The 20,120-nt window shown below is 41.4% G+C and overlaps 3 protein-coding genes across 5 annotated transcripts in view; 2 read left to right on the top strand and 1 right to left on the bottom strand.

The window, feature by feature from the left end:
* Positions 1-5,198, bottom strand: part of MORC2 (MORC family CW-type zinc finger 2) — a 40,180-nt gene extending 34,982 nt beyond the window's left edge. For all 3 annotated transcript variants that reach the window (XM_082853767.1, XM_082853768.1, XM_082853769.1), the window contains exon 1: positions 3,969-5,198. In XM_082853767.1, coding sequence (XP_082709893.1) covers positions 3,969-4,036 — 68 coding nt within the window. In that variant the 5' untranslated portion in view covers positions 4,037-5,198. The remainder of the gene's footprint in view (positions 1-3,968) is intronic.
* On the top strand, positions 806-3,897 carry LOC309970875 (small ribosomal subunit protein eS27-like). Its single transcript, XM_082853566.1, has one exon. The coding sequence runs from the start codon at positions 2,713-2,715 to the stop codon at positions 2,959-2,961; it is 249 nt and encodes an 82-aa protein (XP_082709692.1). The 5' UTR covers positions 806-2,712; the 3' UTR covers positions 2,962-3,897.
* Positions 4,558-15,778, top strand: TUG1 (taurine up-regulated 1; the record flags this gene model as incomplete). Its single annotated transcript, XM_082853743.1, has 5 exons — positions 4,558-4,579; positions 4,857-5,079; positions 5,180-5,307; positions 5,525-7,906; positions 9,280-15,778. 4 exons carry the CDS (start codon positions 4,558-4,560, stop codon positions 5,974-5,976), a joined length of 825 nt encoding a protein of 274 aa, XP_082709869.1. The 3' UTR covers positions 5,977-7,906; positions 9,280-15,778.
* Positions 15,779-20,120: the final 4,342 nt, after the last annotated feature.

Genomic DNA, 20,120 nt, shown 5'->3' with positions numbered 1-20,120 from the left:
TGGAAAAAGACAAAGATTTTTAACAACCTCTTTCACTTTCAACTGATTGTGGCTTTTATACCATTTGTGCTACGATCAAAATAACTTTGCAGCTCAGCATTTCCAGTGACAAATTCAAGTGTAAATCTACTCATTATGTAAGGAAAATGGTCTATTTATATTCAGCCTGAATTTAAAGCCATAGATTATCCATAACCCCATCACACAGTGATAGCTTCTGCTGAATTCTTGGATATGCTGTTAAGAGTTAATTGCCTTAACTGCTAGAAAATAAAGATAAAAATTCTAGAGCAACCATTTTACATTCTAATGGCTTTAACATAGTCAGAGTGTGAACCCACATTTCAACAGGATTATAAATTATAAGATATATGGTCTCTAGAGATGAAAGGTTCCTTTACATTCACTTCACATACCAAGAAAACAACCCAAAAATATATGGCCAAGATAATAAGTTATTAAATGTGCAGACACGAAGAGACATAGAAAACAGGCATCTTATACTTAAGCACCCTGCTCTATCAGAGCACTTAGCAATACTGCATACAGAGTGATTTAAGATACGCCCCTTATGCCAAAGGAACATCACTACCATCGCTACATCTGGTATCTGGCCCTTGACTACTCATGAACATTTTAGTAGCAGTCACAAAATCCATCACCAAAGAGCAGTAACAGCATAAAACTACATTTAGTAGTTCATTGACTGAAGTTAATTCTAACTTCAATCATTTCATATGAGCAACATGCAATATTAAAGCAAATTAGCCTAAGACCTTCATGTTAGAATTTCCCAGGCCTGCTTCAAACCTTAATGCTGATATAATCAAGAGAATAACCATCAACAGTTACTGTAGACCTAACACAAAAAAAATTTTTAAATTTAAGGCAGGGGTTTATCATCTCCAACAGATGCTCCAGAATTTACTAAAAATTAATCTGCCTAATGACTACCACCAAACAGCAAGTAGCTACCACACTGACCAACTTTTGGTTTATATGAGGTAATATTATAAATAAAACAAATAACTGTCACCATTTATTCAATATTTACTGTGAACCATATGGGAACTAATTACCTTATAAACATTATTTTACATAATTCTCATAAACATTGTCAGATTAGCCCCCTTTTGTACATGAAGAAACTGAGGCTCAGATAAGTTGACCTACCCAAGGGCACAGCCAGGAAGCAGTCAAACATAAGTTTGGCTGGCTCCCAAGCCCATGCTCTTTTTACTGCACCACACTGATTTCTATCCTGGACTCTGCTAAATGGGAGATAAAGGGTCACTTTTTTCACAATTCAATATGGCAATATTGTAGATGTCAGACACCCTAAAATGGTCTTGTTTTTTTTTTAAATTAGAATAAAGCAGAAGGCAAGTCCTCCCTTCTCCAAAGGTAACACTGCATCATTTAACCCAGAGGAGATATATCTACCGTCATTACGATTAACAAGTCACATTTTATGAAAATTAAAAATCTGTTTCCTCTAGAAATGAACTTCCAGTCAAGTCACAATAAAGAAAGGTCCTGAAATTGGCTACAAACCAAAAACTTATCTAGGTGTTCGGGGGTTCATATTTTCTTCTGGCAGGACTGGACACATTCAGAAGTAAACAACTTCTAAGGTGTGATCCAGGTAATAAATTCCAGAGCTTCCAAAATGATACATCCAACCCTCAAAATGCTTATGCAAGCAAGTGGTTCCAATTCAACACGATAAGTCAAATTCCCAGAAAATTCTCCAATTTCAAACAAGTGACTCAACTGAGGTTCAATTCTTTGCGTTTGCTCTGTTCTATTAACAAACTATAAAATAGCAAAAGAAATACAGAGAAATATCCCAGAATCCTCAAATAAAAGGTTTGAGATAAACTAAAATTGAAGACTTTTAAAGTGGTAAGTAAACCCTCTGCTGTATAGACAAGGAAACAAAGTAAAACTGACTACAGTAGGAGGTCTTGCCTAATGGTTAAAAGCACTAACCATGTGGCCAGATAAATCTTACTGCCTTCAATCTTGGTGCCTTAGATCTGCCACTTAGCAGCTGTGTAACCTTTCGCATGTAACTTAATCTCTTTGAGCCTCAGTCTCCTCAAATGCAAAATAGGAATAACCCTTATTCCAGTAGGGCTGCTATAAAGATTACTTTAGACCATGTTTAAAAGTGACTGGCATGAAGCAATTAACTGTTGTTACTATCATTTTATTATCAAATAAACTCTTTGGGGAAGCTGGAACAAGAACCTAGTTTCTGAACTCTCCTTATGGTCTTCCAAGAATATCAGTGTTTTGGCCCCTCATTCCAAAATTCACAACTGAATTTAACAAACACAAGCATCTGTGAACATCTAAGTGGCCTTCCACTACTTGTTCTTAACGTGGCAGTTCAAATACACAAAAGGATACTAAAGGATACTGCCCTTGGCTATACTATGAGCTAGATGGGTATAACCTTTGATCAGAGACCTTATCTAGCTGGATTTCAGATTCATTATCCACAGCTTGAGAATTCACCTAGGTGACTCTGCAATACCTACTTAAACACTCTAGTTCAGTAAGAATCTTCCTAAACAAAACAAAACCAGGTTCTCATTTGGCAACTCGCTTCACTACTCAGAAAATTTTGATTTCCTCTATAGGAAAAACAGCAAACAAAAAAATTACAGACGTCCTTTCCAACAGTGATGGCCTCCCCACAAGATCATGCCTCTCACAAAGGATCTCCTTCATCCCTCTCCAGAAAAGAGGAAACACAAGACGAAGCACCTGGTGCAGAGCCTCAATTCCTATTTCATGGACGTGAAATGCCCAGGATGCTATAAAATCACCACCATCTTTAGCCATGCACAAACAGTAGTTTTGTGTGTTGGCTACTCTACTGTCCTCTGTCAGCCTACAGGAGGAAAAGCAAGGCTTACGGAAGAATGCTCCTTCAGACGGAAGCAGCACTAAAAGCCCCCAGAATCAAGATGAATGGAAAACCATCCCAATAAACATATTTTGGATTAAAAAAAAAAATTACAGACGTTATCACAAATATGTGGTTCTTTCCCGTAAAAGGCTAAGTTATTGTACTATTACTAGATAACTGAAGTCTATGTTCTCAACCCTGAAGGTGGTTCTTCTGAACTCTGGGCCATTCATTTAGCTGCTCGCCACCTCTCCAGGTACCAAAATGAGAAAATACTTACCTTCATCTGAAAAGTGCCAAATGAATGTACTAAAGGACTAAATAGTTATACCCCCACTGCATCACTTCCAAAAGAGTGGGCATAAGGATTAACCCTAAAACATTCCAGACCAATGTGGAGTGATGGTAATCTCCTCACAAACTCAAGAACTATGAACACAGTATGTGTCCAATGATTTGCATACATTTTGGGGAAAGGCTATTTAAATCACGGGTTTAACCAAGTGATCACTTCCTGCTTAGCATAAAAAACTACAGTGGATGAGGATGAATTTCCCAGAAAAATAAAACCAACTGTTTTCTGGGGAAAAAATTTCTTCTCACAAGTTGCCATTTAAACGTCTTCATTCCTTTTTTTTTTTCTTTTTTCCTTCTTAGAAAGGAAAGACTTGTTAGAAGCCAACTGTTTTGGCTGTTGTCACCAAAGAGAAGAAGGAGTTGATACTAGAATAGTCCAACTTTTGGCGATCCAAAGAACAGTACTTGTTGGATTCCTATCAAACACTTGAATGAAACAACTCAATATACTGACTTCAAGGAGCTAGCTTGCATTTGATCAAATAAATTTTGATCCAATAAAAGAAGATCATATTCTTCTGGATTAGCAACAAACATTTCACTGATCTCAGTTCTTCCATAAAGAGTTCAAGACTCATCCAGTGACACATCCCAAAAAGTAAAAATGCAAAATTTTCTGGGAAAAGGATTTCCATATTAATATCAAGCAACGAGTTATCAGTGATCTCAGTGGCACCTATAGGATACTTACGAATTTGTGTGTAGATAGTCAAACGTTAGCTGAGCTCGATTCAGACTGCTGTAATTTGTGAAAGCCATGAGTGCAATGAGGTCTCCAGTTCTTTACCCACTAACTGGGAACTATAAGCTTACAATGGAACAGATTTTTCAGGATTCCTTCCAGTAAAGGTTTGGTAAATCTGTGCTCCTTAGTTAAACAAGGTTACCTAGTATTTAACCAAGATATATTCAAAAAGATGTCTAAAACAAAAATCGATTTCTCCTTTACATTTTTTTTAATCTTCTCAATGATTATGATGTAATATCTTGGAACTACGTCATAAACGTGTAGTCTTAAGGAGCTTCAGCGTTAATTTGCGACAGTTCACGGAGTGGAATGTGGTTGGTCCTTGAGTAGATGATACTGGAGTTGGTGTTTCAATTACTGCTCCATCTTCATGTTCTTCGAGCCTTTTTTGTTGTTGTTCCTCTAAATTTCCTGTGAGGAAATTTACCAATCCGGAAATTTAGCAACTTCAGTCATAAAACTGGACAACCACCCATGTCTTCGCCATCAATGATCCCAGGATCCTTAAATTAGCCCCAGACTGGTGACCACGATGTTGATGAAGTGCATATGGCGTTAGTTCCGGCTTCACCACCTCCTAACTGAAAGATCTCCTAAGCGCTGAAGACCGATTTCTGTTTTCAAAGCCCGGACCAAACCTAGCTTGCTGTGTGCCCCAATTTCGTCAGGGTAGTGGGTCAAATTACCTCACAATGACCCACTAAGTAGCCACAGAATTGACCCGCCCAAATTAACTCAGGCGGGCCGCGCCCCTCCCCCACTTCCCTCAGACACCGGCCTCAGCCTCTAAGGCCCTGACTGGGCCTCGGTCCCGTGGTCTCCTCCTCACAGAGGAGTTAGTCCCAGCTTTCAAGGCCCGGATCGAGGACAGTGGCGAGCGCACCACCCGACCGGGCGTTGCCCGGCGCTCACAGCTGCCTTTGTCCCTCCCCACGGAATTGGAACCCAACAACCGCAGCGCGCTCTTGGAACCATGTGCTGCCGCCGCCTCCGCCTCCGCCGCTGCCGCCGCCGCCGCGAAACCAGCCGCCCGCGCGCCGCTTTGGATGAGATGGTGATTGGACTCAGCACCACGAACTTCGGCGTTTAGGGCTGCTCCGCCGCCGCTGCCGCTGCCGCCTCTGCCACCTCAGCCACCGCTTTGTCTCCGCCAGTGCACACAACCCGGGCCGCCTCGCGCACTCCCCGACGCCCCAAGCCCCCGAGGCCTCCGCGGCGCACTCGGCCAATCACAGAGCCGCCCCTCCTCCCGCCCCCGCCCTGATGCGAAGCCTCCTGATTGGTGGGTAGCGTGTCTCCACGTGACCGGATTTTGTTAGCCGGGCACTCCCCTGTCACGTGAGTGCGCGCGCCTCTCTTCCTGCTTTCTTGACCCTCTCCGCCATTTAAAGAAACAGTACCGGGGGCGGGCCGAGCGACGCAGCCGGGACGGCAGCTGCGGCGCGGACCGGAGGAGCCATCTTGTCTCGTCGCCGGGGAGTCAGGCCCCTAACTCGAAGAAGCCCTGGCGCGCCCTCCCCCCCTTCCCGGTCTGGTAGGGCGAAGGAGCGGGCGCGCGGTCGATCGAGCGATCGGTTGGCGGCTCTTTCTCCTGCTCTGGCATCCAGCTCTTGGGGCGCAGGCCCGGCCGCCGCGGCGCGCGCCCGGTGGCCGTTGGCGCTCGCGCCGCGTCTTTCTTCTTGTACGCAGAACTCGGGCGGCGGCCTATGCGTTTGCGATTCGACGAGGAGTCGTCCGGGTGGTCGGCGGTGGCGGGCAGCTGCTCCGCCCCGCTCCCGGGGAGGCGGCGGGATTTGGCGCGGCCGGGGAAGCTGGGGTGGCCGGGGCCGGCCTGGAGGCCTGGCGCCACCCTTCGGGGCCTGCAAGGACCCAGTTGGGCGGGCAGGAGGGGGCCGGGGGATGGTTGGTGGTGGGCTTCCTACTTTGCCTTTTTCTCCTTATGCCGCCTTAGTGAGGGGCGGGAGCTCTGGCGGCAGCTCCGGGGTGGAGAGACAAGCTCCGGAGTCGGAAGAGCTGGGTTTGCTTCCGGGCCTAGCCACCAGCTGGCCGAGTGACCTTAGGCAAGTCACTTGGTAATTTGTCTGCGCCTCAGTTTCCTCCTCTATCAACGTTTGTGGGGTTGAAAGCGCTTTGTAAACTATAAAGCGTCGGTGAATGTAAGGGATGATTATTGTTCGTAATGGTTGGCTTTTTTGTTTGTTTGTTTTGAGTTGTAAGAAAACTTAGCAATTGTCCAATCCTTGGATTTTGAACCTGGGAACCTTGGATTGGAGTTGGATATTCCCAAATTCCTTGAAATCGTGTGCAAAAATTAGTGGGAATATGCATTTTAGGGGAATGAGGATCCATCGGCAGCAAGTTTTCAGAGGGGGCTGTGACCCAGAAGAGTTAAGAACCACAATTCACTTGCCACAAGGAGGAAACTGAGGCCTAGATGTCATTCGGGACCCGTCACAACCAATTTGAAGCCCCTGTTGAATCCCTGGGATATGTGAGCTGTTCTATGCATAGTGGGTATTCGGGGTTACAACACTCCACTGCTTGGCTTCTATTCTGAGTCTTTTCACCATGGGTTGCCTGAAAGGTGGCTGACGCATATGGTACAGTGGCACCCAATATAAAGCAGCTAAAAGTAGGAGTGGATGTGTTCTCTAGTATCAAGAAGCCTGTTTAATCTTTGGCCCAACAACTTTTTATTTTCTGGTGCCTGACTACCTTTCTGTTTCATTGACCATTTTCCATGACCATGGCTGCCATCCGTTACTTGCTCCTATTTTATATTCTTAGTTTGTGTGGTTGGTAGTGAGCAGGCTTATTTTTAAATGGTGCTGCCAAGTCCAGCTAATTAATGGTGCAGGTGGATTTTTAGCAAGCTGGCTGACTGGAACAAACTGAACCAGGCATGGAATTCCTGAAGATGTTTGGGGGTTTGTCTTTATTAATTGAAGGTTAACATTCTCTGAAAAGTTTCGTTAGAACGTCTGCTGAACCTCAAAATCAGTAGATTGCAAGTGTTTCAAACCTACCTTTCCCCCCCGCTTCCGGCCTGCTTTGTATTCTCTTTGCTTGCAAGTGTGTTACTAAGATGGCCAAAATGCCAGTTTTTGCTTCTTTGTTAATTGTCAGCTGCTTTTATCAAATTCCAGGCCATTATCCAGCAAACACTATAGAAATGTTTGAACACTTGGATTTCAAACATTTTCAATTTGTGGAGTGGTGCTTACCAGTGGTACAGTTCTAAGCAAGCAAACACAAACCCACTTAAGTGTTTTGTTTGTTAGGTGTTAGCCGGTTCTGCTATTTAATACAAACATCTGGGAAAAAATCAATTGACTATTATCTTTACCTAGAGGGCAGAGACAGAGGATCTCAATTCCAGAGGAGTGACTGTTTTGGAGAAAGATGTGTTGGTCTTTTAGCTCTTTTGTAATTAAATCTGGATGTACCTCAAAAGAATCTTAAGACTGTGGTGATAAGATGCTTTCCTCAGGAGAAAGGAGGAAAAAAACAACTGGAACTCAAAGCTTGAAATTCTGTGACAAAACATGAGCTGTCCAGGATAGGAGGTTGAAAGTGTTTCACTACAGCGTTCTGCTCTCGCTGGAACAGATGTCCTTCGGTGTAGTCACGGCGTGGACTCCAGATTTCCAGATTTTCAAGAACTGGATCTGGGACCTGGAAGAGATTATCAAGATGTGACAGGAACTTGGGAGCTGGATTTTTTTATTTTTGAATTTGGGGACTGTTTTCCTCGCTTAGAGAAAAGAGACAATGACTGAGCAAACACTGCCACCAGCGCTATTACTGGGAATTCGGAGACCTGAATTTTCGCCACACTCTCAGTGCAAACTCTGGCGATGCTCCACCCACAGTGAACTACGGTACTTGCCATTTTCCAAAATGCCTTATTCTTTACCATCTCTGTACTTTTGTTTGTGCTCTCTTCTCTACCCTGGAATGCCTTCCTCTGCTTCTTCACCTATCAAAACTGCCATTTATTCAATATCCAACTCAGATGCTCTTTCCTTCATGAATTTCCTAACTTTAGGCAGAAATGATCTTTTTTAAGTTTTATAATGTGCTGTTATATATCTTTTATCTATATTTGTATACAAGTAGCTTATAAAGTCCTTTCTTGCATGCATTAGCTCTCTCCAGATAGCAAGCCCCGTGAAAGCAAGGGCTTTGTCTTGGGAATCTTTGCCCAGACATTACCACATATGATGAAGCATTAGTAAAAAGAAGGAATTTAGAGAACAGGCGATCTCAGAATAAGCACTCAATAAATGTTTGCTTAGTTGCTGTGTGATAACCTAATTACTCCTGATTAGGGAAAAAGTCACTAGTTTTGGGCCATGTCTCTTCCTTTATTTCATACTTTATTATTTTTTAATTCTAACTTTAAAAAGACTTAGGGAGGGGCTTCCCTGGCGGCGCGGTGGTTGGGAGTCCGCCTGCCAATGCAGGGGACACGGGTTCGTGCCCCAGTCCAGGAAGATCCCACATGCCACGGAGCAGCTGGTCCTGTGAGCCATGGCCGCTGAGCCTGCACGTCCAGAGCCTGTGCTTCGCAATGGGAGAGGCCACAACAGTGAGAGGCCCGCGTACCGCAAAAAAAAAAAAAAAAAAGACTTAGGGAGCCCTCAAATATAAAGAGAAACTGCTCTGCTGCATAGGGTATTACAGAGGGGTGCAAGGGCCAGGGCCTTATTCCCTGCGTACCCTATTCTCTTGCACTCAAGATGGAATCTTATGAAAATGTAATTAAGGATAGCTTTTACAAATACAAGACCATAAGACAATTTGTGAAAGGCATTGGAAAAGAAGAACAACAGTATCTCCTTTGCTTTGCTTTGGTGTTGGTATATAAAATTAAATCCAGTTCTCATACCACCTTTGGAGCCACTTCTTTCTCCACCAACCACTGCCCAGCAACCTGAATACAATCAAATTACTACCCCAAAGTATGAGACTTGGGGCAGTTCCTATTTGCTGCTTCCCAAGACAGTTTGTCCTCAAGAGTCAGGAAACAGTCTTTACCAGAGAACTCTTTCTGTTCTTATCATCACTGATCGTTAATCATAAGGCTTTTTTCCCCCATTTATCATCTGTCAGCTTCTAAGCCATGCTTGTCAAGAATTAGTATCCGTCAAGCAGCTGATGTGCTGACAGCAGCCCCACCCCAGTGTTAGAGTCCTTTCTTTGTAATTCCAAGCATTTGTTATCTTATATGTTTTGTCCCTCTCCCCTCCAGTCCCGTGCCTCCTGGTTGCCAAGTGTTCACCTGGACCGTCTGACCACCTTTGTGCTATTCCATCAGCCTACAGATCTGGTACCTGGATTTTTGCCCATGGTGATTCTACCACCTTACTACTGAAGAAGACATCATTCCAGTGGACCACTGTGACCCAGGAGGCATCCAGCAAATCATCATGATGTGGCCTTCACCTCCACTCCTGTCCTGTTCTACCAAGATTCAACACAGCCCTTTGTAGAGAAGTCAAACTCCTCAAGCCAAATAGCTGAAGCTATTTTATCACAACAAAGGCTGTTTGTTCCATGAGTGTGCATTTCGTTTCTTCAGTTAAAGCCTTCAGAGACACATAATAAATTTGGACCAGGGGATTTTTAGTTATCAGCACTGTCTGAAGAATGGCAACATCTTTTTGAGAACCACATTGGACCATGCCCCACTATCTTAAATGATTGAAATTCAGGAAGTATCTAATCTGGACCCCATTCTTTTTCCATGTCAAATCTGTAGTAACCTACTGAATGAGCAAGCAGATATTCTGACCCATTGGGATTAAAACAAAGGCACAGTGAACTCACAGCATCTTCTTTGGGATTACTCAGGAACCAGAACTTTTCACACAAATGTAAGAAATTCTACCAAGGAATCCCTTTACCTAACAGCATCTCACAAAGCTCCAATCAGATTCCAGAAAAGGCCTCTTGATACATCCAGGTAGAACCTATATGGTAATCCCTTATGTTTATATAGCACTTTACAGTTTCAAAGCACTTTTACATGCATTAATCTCAATTATCAAATAACACAAATTATAATCCCTTTTTGAAAATGAGGAAATGGAAATTTAAAAGGTTATCCAAGGTGACACAGCTACAAAGTGGTAGAGGCCAGGCCTTCTGACTCCTAGTCCAGTTCTCTCCTTGGAATTAACTTAGCCTCTGTTTTACCCAGTGTTAAAATAACTGGAGAGTGGGAACCCCAGAAAAGTTTCCAACTTCCTGATCTGGTGCCCTCAATCAGTCAGGATGTCATACATGTAATCTTGTGATAGCTGTACCTAGACCAGAATTCCAATACAGCATCTCTGACGTTTAGGAGTAGATTGTTTCCATGGTGGTAGACTGTCCAGTCAACAAAGAAAATGTTTATTTGACAGCAAGATTACCCATTATGAAACACAGAGGTGCTTTTAGATCTTTCATCCATCTTCATGGTCTTCCCAAAGATGGCCTAGTTGATTGGAGATCCCTGTTCATATCATGTCTTTTTTTTTTTTTTTAATTCTTACTAATATTCCTGGACACCAAGATCTACCTGTGGTCCTCTATCCCCAAACTAATATTTACATAGAATGAGCCATCAATTTTTTTAGAACAGTACTGTTCATATATATGTGTGTGTGTATGTATATATTTGATATACACATATAATATATATCATAGAGCTTCTGTAGTCCAGTAAGGTGGTAAAATACTGTAAATGTGTCCCCTTCCCTGATTCATAATGCAGTGTAGTGTATTAAAGGATCTCAGAAGGCTTGCTGTAAAGAGCCTCATTTAGCTGTTTGGTCCAGTGTGTCCTAAGTTTAATCAAGCACAGAAAGTTATTTTTGCAGCATTCCTTTTAGTGGAATGGGAAAACTGCTCTAAAGCAGTATAGCCAGTGCTTCCTGATTGCCAACAGATTACCCTGGAGACCCAGGAATAAACAGCATCTTTGAAACCCCCCCCTTTTTATGCCTTGTCAATAACTACTTGAATTAGTATGTCTTCCTCATCTGAGAGCTCCACATCTTGACAGTTACCTTTATTTTCTGTCAAAGAAACCTCTAGAAGATTTGTGGGGATACATGGGATGGGGATGAGGGAGTTAATTCTGCCACAAAATTAGATGAATTCCATGACATTTAGCAATATACTTTTCTGTCCTTAGAATTGTGCTGTAAATCTAGTTTAAGGGAATTGCATCTCAGGTGGGTGAGGAGACTGGGAAGGGAAGGGAGGAGGAGAATAGAGAAAAGGGGGAGGAGGGGTGAGAAGGAGATATTTTCTTAGGATTTGAGTGTGGCCCACTGAGATCTTATTAATACTTGAAGAGAAGTCATCCAGCCAGGGAATTTTTGAAATAATATTAACAAAGAAATGAATGCATTTTGCAGCTGTATGCTGACTGCAAAACCCCCAGCACTATTGTCACTTAAAACCAATAGCCTTGTTCTCTGATAGTCACTTACAAGCCCAATTTCAGGCAATCTGAATTTGTAGCAGACTTGAATGTTAACTTCATTTTGTAATGTGGCCCACATTAGGGAAAGAATAAATAGGAAAACACCTTGGCTTACCACAGGCTTTGCTCACACAGTTTCTGGTTTCTGTGACCTATTTTTTGTATTTCAGCATTTTGTGAACAACTTATTCTTAGATCATTGGTTTTCCAAAGGCTTTGTGGCCATGAAGCCCTTTGAATGAAAACTTTATGGAAGCCCAGAGTAAAAGTGAAGCTGCTCTGGAGGAAGCAGAAGTGGGGGGCCTGAAACCTGCCACAAGCATCTTACTTTACCACCATGGTGACACCTAAGGAGACTTCTTTACAACAACTAGAGTTCTTCAGAACACAGTTTGAAAACCACTGCCCTAGACAACAGTATGTTCAACCTGAATGGCATTCTGTTCTGTACCTCTACCCAACACCATCCATGTTCAGTTGATGCTGAACATTCTTAGGAATACTACCGTGGGCAAACTCAGAAAAGTACAAGAAGATGGGCATATCTTTGCCCCCCAGAGTAGTCATATGGGCCGAAAGTGGTATCAAATGGACCTAGAGTAATAGCCCTCTACCTACAGATGGACTTCCAGTGATTCCTGGATTTGATATAGCCAGAGAGCAATTCATACATACTCTACACTGACAAACCCCCTTACCCAGCTTCTTTCACAAACACCAGATGCTCTAGTGGTACTTGAAATACATGACCTTGAAGTCTTGATCCTCCTTGGATACATGAATCGCCAGGTATTGAAGCTGATGCTGAAGTTGATGTCTCATTGAGGCCATATTAGAGCAACTGTACATTGGACCGCCCATCCTCAGCCATGGTACTCTACTTCATGTGCAAGGGATAACTATAAACTGAAAGCAGAATTCAAAGACTGGCAACATTACCTAAAAGGGTACCTGGTTATTATTCATCTTCTCAGACTATGTCACTATCACTCAGCCAGTGGCAGTTACACTACTTCTTGGTTTTTATTCAGTTTAACTGCTCTTTCCAGGATAAATGAGCTAATAACCTTTGAAAAATCGCTAAAACAATTCCTCAGTCACTGGCACATCTGCCTAGCCTCCAAAATTAAGAATACTCAGCTCTAACTACATGTAATACCTGATCCACAAGGGACAATCTCTGAACATCCTTTCTCATCTGTGTGATTTAAAATGTGACCATTTCGAAAATTTTCTTCCAGCCAAGAGAGATTTTAAGATGGGTGTTTTGATGTCTGGTACCATCAGCTGTTGATGTTAATGATGTGTGGAGGTAGGCCTTTTGACCAGGCCATGATAGCTTACTTGGTGGGCATCTCAAATTGCATATCATCTACCTTTTGCTGGAAATGTAGACTGACTTGAAATCTCCAAAGCCTGCAGCTAAAGATTTTATCAATAGACTCAAGAGCTTCCTGCTGCTTCTTCCTAATGTCACAAGACCACAGTCCCCTGTCCTTGTGGATGTTTTCATGGAATTTCATCTGTCTCAGTACTATTGTTTTACACTGAATCAGAGTGGCTGACTTCATTCCTTGTCATGAAATACTCTCAGGTATTAAGACAACTTACCTGTTCAGGAGGGATTTGATTCATGAACTCCTCCCAGACCAGATCATGTAGAACAAGTAGACTTTGATTTGTGCCATGAGAAAAATCTCATTTCTTCAGAGTCAACTTAACGGCCCGCTGTCCTCAGCTACTTTAACGAATGCACTGGTTAAATGTTGGAAATGTTTCTTTATATCTTTTGTCTCTTATCCTCTAGACTAATTGTGATTATGAGTCAGTCTACAAATCATCAAACAAGGCCTAAGTCTGATTACTCTATACTGCTCACCCTCAACAAATAAAATCTGATGACTGGCCTGCTTGTATATACAACTGTTATCTGTAAAGAAGAAATTATCTACAAGCTTAGATTTTCTATTGCCTTCAAAATGTCAGCTCGATTTTCTTTTTCTCCTGTACTTGACTGAAAAAGACATTGATCTACACTGGCAGTCATTCCCTTTAATCCTGTCAAAATGAGGGACTAAAGGTAAAGATGATCATCTGTTCAAGAGTCTGATGTACACTGTGTATAAGAATTGATGGTGGAAAAAGCGTAAAACTCAAACCTAGTATCTTACTATCTCCATGCCTCAGATCTCATCTTTCAGCAGTACCATTCAACCAGTCTGAGGCCTTGACTTGTTGATTCTCAGAGATGGGCTGAGTTACAGAAGATGGAGACTTGATTACCAAAGAAAGTAGGGCCAACCTTGATGAACCTGGCTCTCCCAACCCTATCACTCCCAGATGTAGCATAGACTCCTAAACAGAACCTCAAGTCTGGATTAAGGAGATAGCCTTCTCCTGAGCTGAAAGTTCTTGGGCAGATGAGCAGGAAAATGAAAGTTGCTGTACCTGACTGGCCCTTTAAGATCAGAAAATTGTATCCAGAATAAATGCTGTGGATTAACCCTGGAATACTCAGGGTTAAAACTAATGTACAGAGTTTTGATATTAAACTGCCTGTTCTTCTAGATCATAGCCTGGCTATTGATATGGCTGGCCCTGCTGAAAGTACCTTACTTGCCTATTTACCTGACACAGCCCTTGCCTGCTTTTTTGACATATTGCTGCAATCAGACTGGCTGTCCTTGAGAAGACTATAGCTGATCTCGGTCTACCTTATACCCAGTTCCACCAAGAGGTTTTGAACAGAAGCAGCCTGCACCTCACCCACCAGGACTTAATGTTCACAACAGGAAGGACCATGCTGTATACTCTTTGACCAGCAGCTTTTTTTTTTTTTAACTGCAGAGTCAGCCTCTATGCCTATATATATTAGCTCATTTTCAGCACTTGGGACCCTTTCTACCAGATCTGAAAGAGCAGAGCAGATTGAAGTCACTGTCCATTGCTCTGTTCTACGGTAATACAGAGATGAATCTGATTTGCCAGTACTCACAGAAATGTACCAGTTCAACCTGGCAAAAGACTTAAAGGAACATAAGAACACTTTTCCACTGAGCTTAAAATTTACCACTGACTTGATGAGCGTCACAGAACTATTTGCCAGTGGGAGGCTGGTTGTCCTGCTTCATGTCAGCAAGACAGTTGGGCTCTCAAACTCACGACCACTGAGTTTACTTACATTGAAACTCTATTGTATCATCCAGAGTGTGCTATTGGACATGATTATTCCATTCAAATGGATTACAAGCCTCCTGAGTAGAAGACAAACTTACTCCTCATGATTTTTAGAAGACAAACTTACTCCTCATGATTTTTTCCAGAATACATTTATTGTCAAGGAAGGAACAATGCCAGCTGTTACCATACAATTTTATGAGCAGAGATTAAACTTTTTCAGTATCTGGTCTTACTATTGACATCAGTTGTTTTTGATTGACCAGCATCAATTCCATCCCTTTGCAACAACTCCCTGATGTTTCTTGGAACCTCCTCTCCTTTTCAGTCCATGTGGTTCAATCTGACCTAATCTTAGGTTTCATGGGTGGACATGTAATTCAGACCTGATCAATCAGCACAGTCCGTCTCCTTGGCCATAGTGATTGGTTCAGGAATGGTCGTTTGATTCAAGCTGGTCCAGTGATACCCAACCCTAAGAGTTTAGTGCACTGTGGAGGAGAAGCTCAGAAGCTCTACTGAGGTTGCTTAGCTCTGTAGGATGAAAAGCTCAGACCAACAGGGCCCACCATATCAAATGAGCCAGTCAAAGAATGAAGCCAGTACAGAGGAAAGCAGAGCCAAATGTTGGAGAGACTTGAGTCCTGATGACAATGTTTGTGCCCCTGGATCCAACCGTGCCTGAAGCAAGTATATCCCCTGGACTTTTCAGTTATGTGAACCAATAAATGCCCTTCTTTGCTTAAGTTACTTTGAGTTGGGTTTCTATTACTTGAAATTGAGTCCTAATATTACTACTATCTACCAATAGCAAAACTTGACAGATCCAAATGCTAAACTACAGGTCAAGGCCACACTGAAATTATTTTCCAATCCAGAATATAAAATGGAACAGGAACTGACAATGTTTAGGTTATTACAGAAGCATAAAAATTAATTACATGGTAGAAAAATATACAAAAAAAAACTATCAGCAAAGAATTGATTACATAATACATGGTTCAGCCATATAAGAAAATCTACATGTCTGTTAAAATAAATAAAATACATTTATTGTGTATGGGCATGGAAAAATGGCCATGATTTACTAGGTGAAACAAACCATTGCTAGAAAAATGTGTACTATGAACTCATTTTAAAATTTATGTGTTTATGTTCATAATGCATAGAAAAATCTATTAATGGCTTTCTTTAAACAGTGTAGATTACATGAGACTATACATTTCTGTATTTGAATATTTTACACTACTCACATTAAACTTTATTTTAAACTTTATTTTAAAATAAAGAGTTTTAAAAATTAAATTTAGTGCTTACTGTTTGACCTTGGCAAGTTACTCAACACTGAGCCTGTTTTGTTAAATAATTTTAAAGACCTGCCTTTATATTTGTGAATATTTAGATAAATATATTCATCCAGTACTCAAACTGATAGACTGTTGCATCTTTCAGAGCTCAGTAATTCTTCCTTAATTTTTAATGTCTGAGCATATTTGGCTTATGAATTTTATAGTTTCAGTGTTCATGAAAGATTTTTCCAGTTCTCAACCAACATTAATCTCTTTAAGACCTCTACTGCAGGTTCACACTAGGCAGAGAGAAGGAAAAAGTCTCATTTTCTTTGAAATCTTTGAGTATTCTGATCTCGCTGCAATCAAGGTCAATAGTGGCCTTTTATTGTTAAGTCCATTACATAAACATCATATCTGAACTTTCAGCAGCACAAACAACTGCCACCAGCATCTTGGCATACTCTTCAAGTGTAATTTTCTTCCTACCTTCCTGGCTGTTGCTCCATTGTAGGTTTAGTTCTTCTCATTTAAATATTGGCATAGCAGACATCCATTGATTTCTGTCTCCCCCCCAAAATCATTTCCCCATTTTTTTAGTGATAGATCTCCACTTTTCCTTTGGAATGCTACTCCTTCCCATTCTGTGGGAATACCATAAATGACAGTATTCTTGCATCATGCTCCCTGGCTGACAGGTTGGATTGTGTGATCCAAGCTTGTACAGTCTAAATTCCCCTCCCACCAGGACTTTGAGTCTTGAGAGAGGTGACACAAAATTATAGGAGCTGAGTCCTTCTGATGGTAGTGTCCCAAGGAAACCATATAAGAGTTCATGCAATGACATCCCCAAAGGTGCCCTAGTTTCTGTTGTCAAGGCCTAGTTATCCAGATTTTCCTTTGTTTCTCAGACCACCATATATCTTCGTTGTGTTCCCTTTTTATTTGTCAGCCAAAGTGGGTTTCTCTTGCTTGCAACCAAATGACTGGTTTCTGTTGCTTTAACAGTTAAATAGTAGGCGTCAAACCCTCAGGAACATGGGGGATCTGGAATTGATTACTGCACTGAGACTGAAAGGCAGCAGGAACACTTCCTCTGTGTGGGGGTAGGAGGACAATGAGCAATTTGCAATGGCAAAACAGCTAGTAAAGATGCTCCCCCTTGTCATTTGGAATCATGTACCTATTGAGGCAACATTTGGATAACCAGTTAGCTGTTGACAATAGGACAATTTGAAGTGGATAAGGAAGGCCAAGACCATTGAGTTAGGAATGTATAATTGTAAATTATTGCAATAGAACTTGGAGATTGATTCCACAAGTTGCAGAATTATGATGCTGATTGAATTTGCTGCATTGGTAAGATCTTTTGTGAAAATTAAGGCAATCAGAAAAGAGACTGACTTATGGAGCACTGATATCTGGGAAGATTCAAAAGACTTGGAAAATTTCAACCCCCAAATACTTTAGGAATAAAAGTTTGGCTGTTCCCATTAGTCAAATACCTTTGGCTAAAGAAGACATATAGTGTATAGTGAAGGAGAAAGAGATAAGCACAGTCGGCTCTCCATAACCACAGGTTCTGCACCTGGATTCAACCAGCGTGGATCAAAATCCATAGCTGAATCTGGGGATGTGGAACCCACAGATACAGGGGGCCAACTGTAGTATGCCATTTTATATAAGGGACTTAAGCATCCTCAGATTTCGGTATCCACTGGGGTCCTAAAACCAGTCCCCCATGCATACCAAGGGACAACTACCAACTCCAGCCCTGTGACTTGTGGAAATAAGATCTATATAGCCTCTACCCATATTTCCTAGCTTACCTTTTTATCCCTCTCCTTTCTCTCCATTTCAGTACTTTACCTCTCATATTTCCTGGCTGAAGTTTGAGCATGATCCAAGTTAGCCCAGTCAGACTTCCCCTCCATTGGAACTGAGCTATTCTGCTGGCAGTGTCCCCAGACTAATATATATGGGTGTGTTGGTAAATCCAACAGTAAATCCATAAGTTGTAGATTGTCAAGACAGGGGGTTAAGATCTAGAGAAGAATGACTATCACCCAGAAATCTAGACTTGACACTGGAAATTATTTTAGGTTATCTCCCCTGGGGAGAAGATGAATTCATTTTCTACAGTATGTTGAATGGAGTCATTTATAAAATTGTTCTTAAAGAATGCATGTACTGGGCAGCCAAGGGATAGAACAGCAGACAGCTGCATTTACCTACTCTATTTTTCCCCCTTTTTTGAGAGTAGCACCTCACCTTTCCTTCAGAAAGCTAGCCCTCTCCCATGCTGCCAGAAGGTAATACATAAGAGGCGTGTAAGTTCCTGTTACTGAGATTTCCTCAGTTGCCCAGGTTCCTGATTTTCTTGAATGTTAAGCTTCTCTAATTTTTGTGAACTTCCTCATATCCTTCCAATAAATTACTTATGGCTGCACAAGGTATCCCCTGTACAACCATATGCAGAGGCCCAGTAGCCAGAGTTGATTTTTTTTTGCTTACAGTCAGAGCACCCCAACTGAATCAGTATCCCTCCTATGTCTTAGGCCTTCTTGCCCTATAGATGCTCTGAAAAATCTCATCCAGTTCCATGGCTTTGTGGTTTCCAACTGTATGTTGATAACTTCCAGATTCCTATCTTAAGCCCAGGCATATATCCTGAGCTCCAGATCTGAATGACCACCTGTTATCTGGATATTCCCCCACTTAATTAACACAGATAACTTACACTAACCCCACCATTTTCCCCTCAAAATCTGCTCTTCTTCCACTGTTTCCTTTTCTTGATAAATGGCACTATCCTCCACCCTGTTTCTCAAACCAGAACATGGGCGTTATTCTTGACATTTCCCTCTCTTCTTTCTCACCCCAGACATCTCTATTAGTCATTAAATTCTCTTGGTGTGTCATGTAAATATACCCCAAAACCATCTCCATTTCTGTCACCCTTGTCCAAGGGAACAGTATCTGTTGCTAGGACTTGTGTGATGCCCGTCATACTTCAGTCCATTCTTTGCAGAGCTGATTGTGTCACCCCTCTGTCTAAAATCTTTTAATTGTTCCCCCCATTATTTCAGAATAAAATCTAAACTTTTATTATAAAACTTTATCCTTGTTTACAAGGCTCTTCATTATCTTACTCAACTTTGTTACTTTGTTATCTTTCACCATGTCAAACAGTAATAGCCAATTTTGTATGTTGGAGTTTCCTGTAATATTTCATGTGAAAAAAGAAGGGGAAGAGTCCATTAAGAGAAAAAAAAATCCATTAATATTTAGAACTACCCAATTACTTACTGCTATAAATACTATATTTTCTTCCAAATTTCTCTTTTCATGAAGTTTCTAAATTAAATCTGACGTGTAACTACTACATAAATAGAGCTCCAGTAAGGTGCATGGAGAACAATCAAATCCCTACCTCACATCATACACACACACACACACACACACACACACACACACAAAATACCAGAAGAACTACAAATTTAAATGTTAAAATGAAATACTTGAAGAATTTTTAGGAGACTATTTTTATAATATTGTGATGGGAGATCATAAGCAAAACAGGAAACCTATAAACTCTAAAGGAAATTACAGACATATTTGACTACATAAACAGAAATTTTGGGAAAACAAATCTTGTATCTATAAAAGACGCATGATAGATGGAGGAAATATTTCCAACATAAGTGACAGATTGAGATTAATATGGCTAATATACAAAGAGTTCCCACAAACTGATCACTACAAAACAATCACACCAGTAGAGAACACCCAATAGGTAAGAAATCTAAAAGATCAACAGTAATAGTCACTAACCATTTATTTAGTACTTGCTATGTGCTGGATAGAGTTTCGGGTACTTTACAAGTATTATGTCTTTTAATCCTCACAACTTACCCTATGAAATAGATAATATCCCTGTTTTTCAGCTAAGGAAACGGGCTCAGAGGAATGAAGTAACTTGCCCAAGTCATACAATAGGTGGTCACACATCTTGAGCCAGGACACAAACTCAGATGGAATGACTCCAGAGTCTTTAAACCATTATGCTTTTCTGCTTTTCAATAAGCATATGAAAGAAGATCATGTGTACATGTGGTCAGTAAGATGTAAATCAAAGCAACAAGATAC

The sequence above is a fragment of the Leucopleurus acutus genome (genome assembly GCF_964270905.1).
Source record: "Leucopleurus acutus genome assembly, chromosome: 13".
NCBI classification, from domain to species: domain Eukaryota; kingdom Metazoa; phylum Chordata; class Mammalia; order Artiodactyla; family Delphinidae; genus Leucopleurus; species Leucopleurus acutus.
The sequence above is the reverse complement of the archived record's forward strand: the minus strand, read 5'-3'. Positions and strand labels throughout refer to the sequence as shown.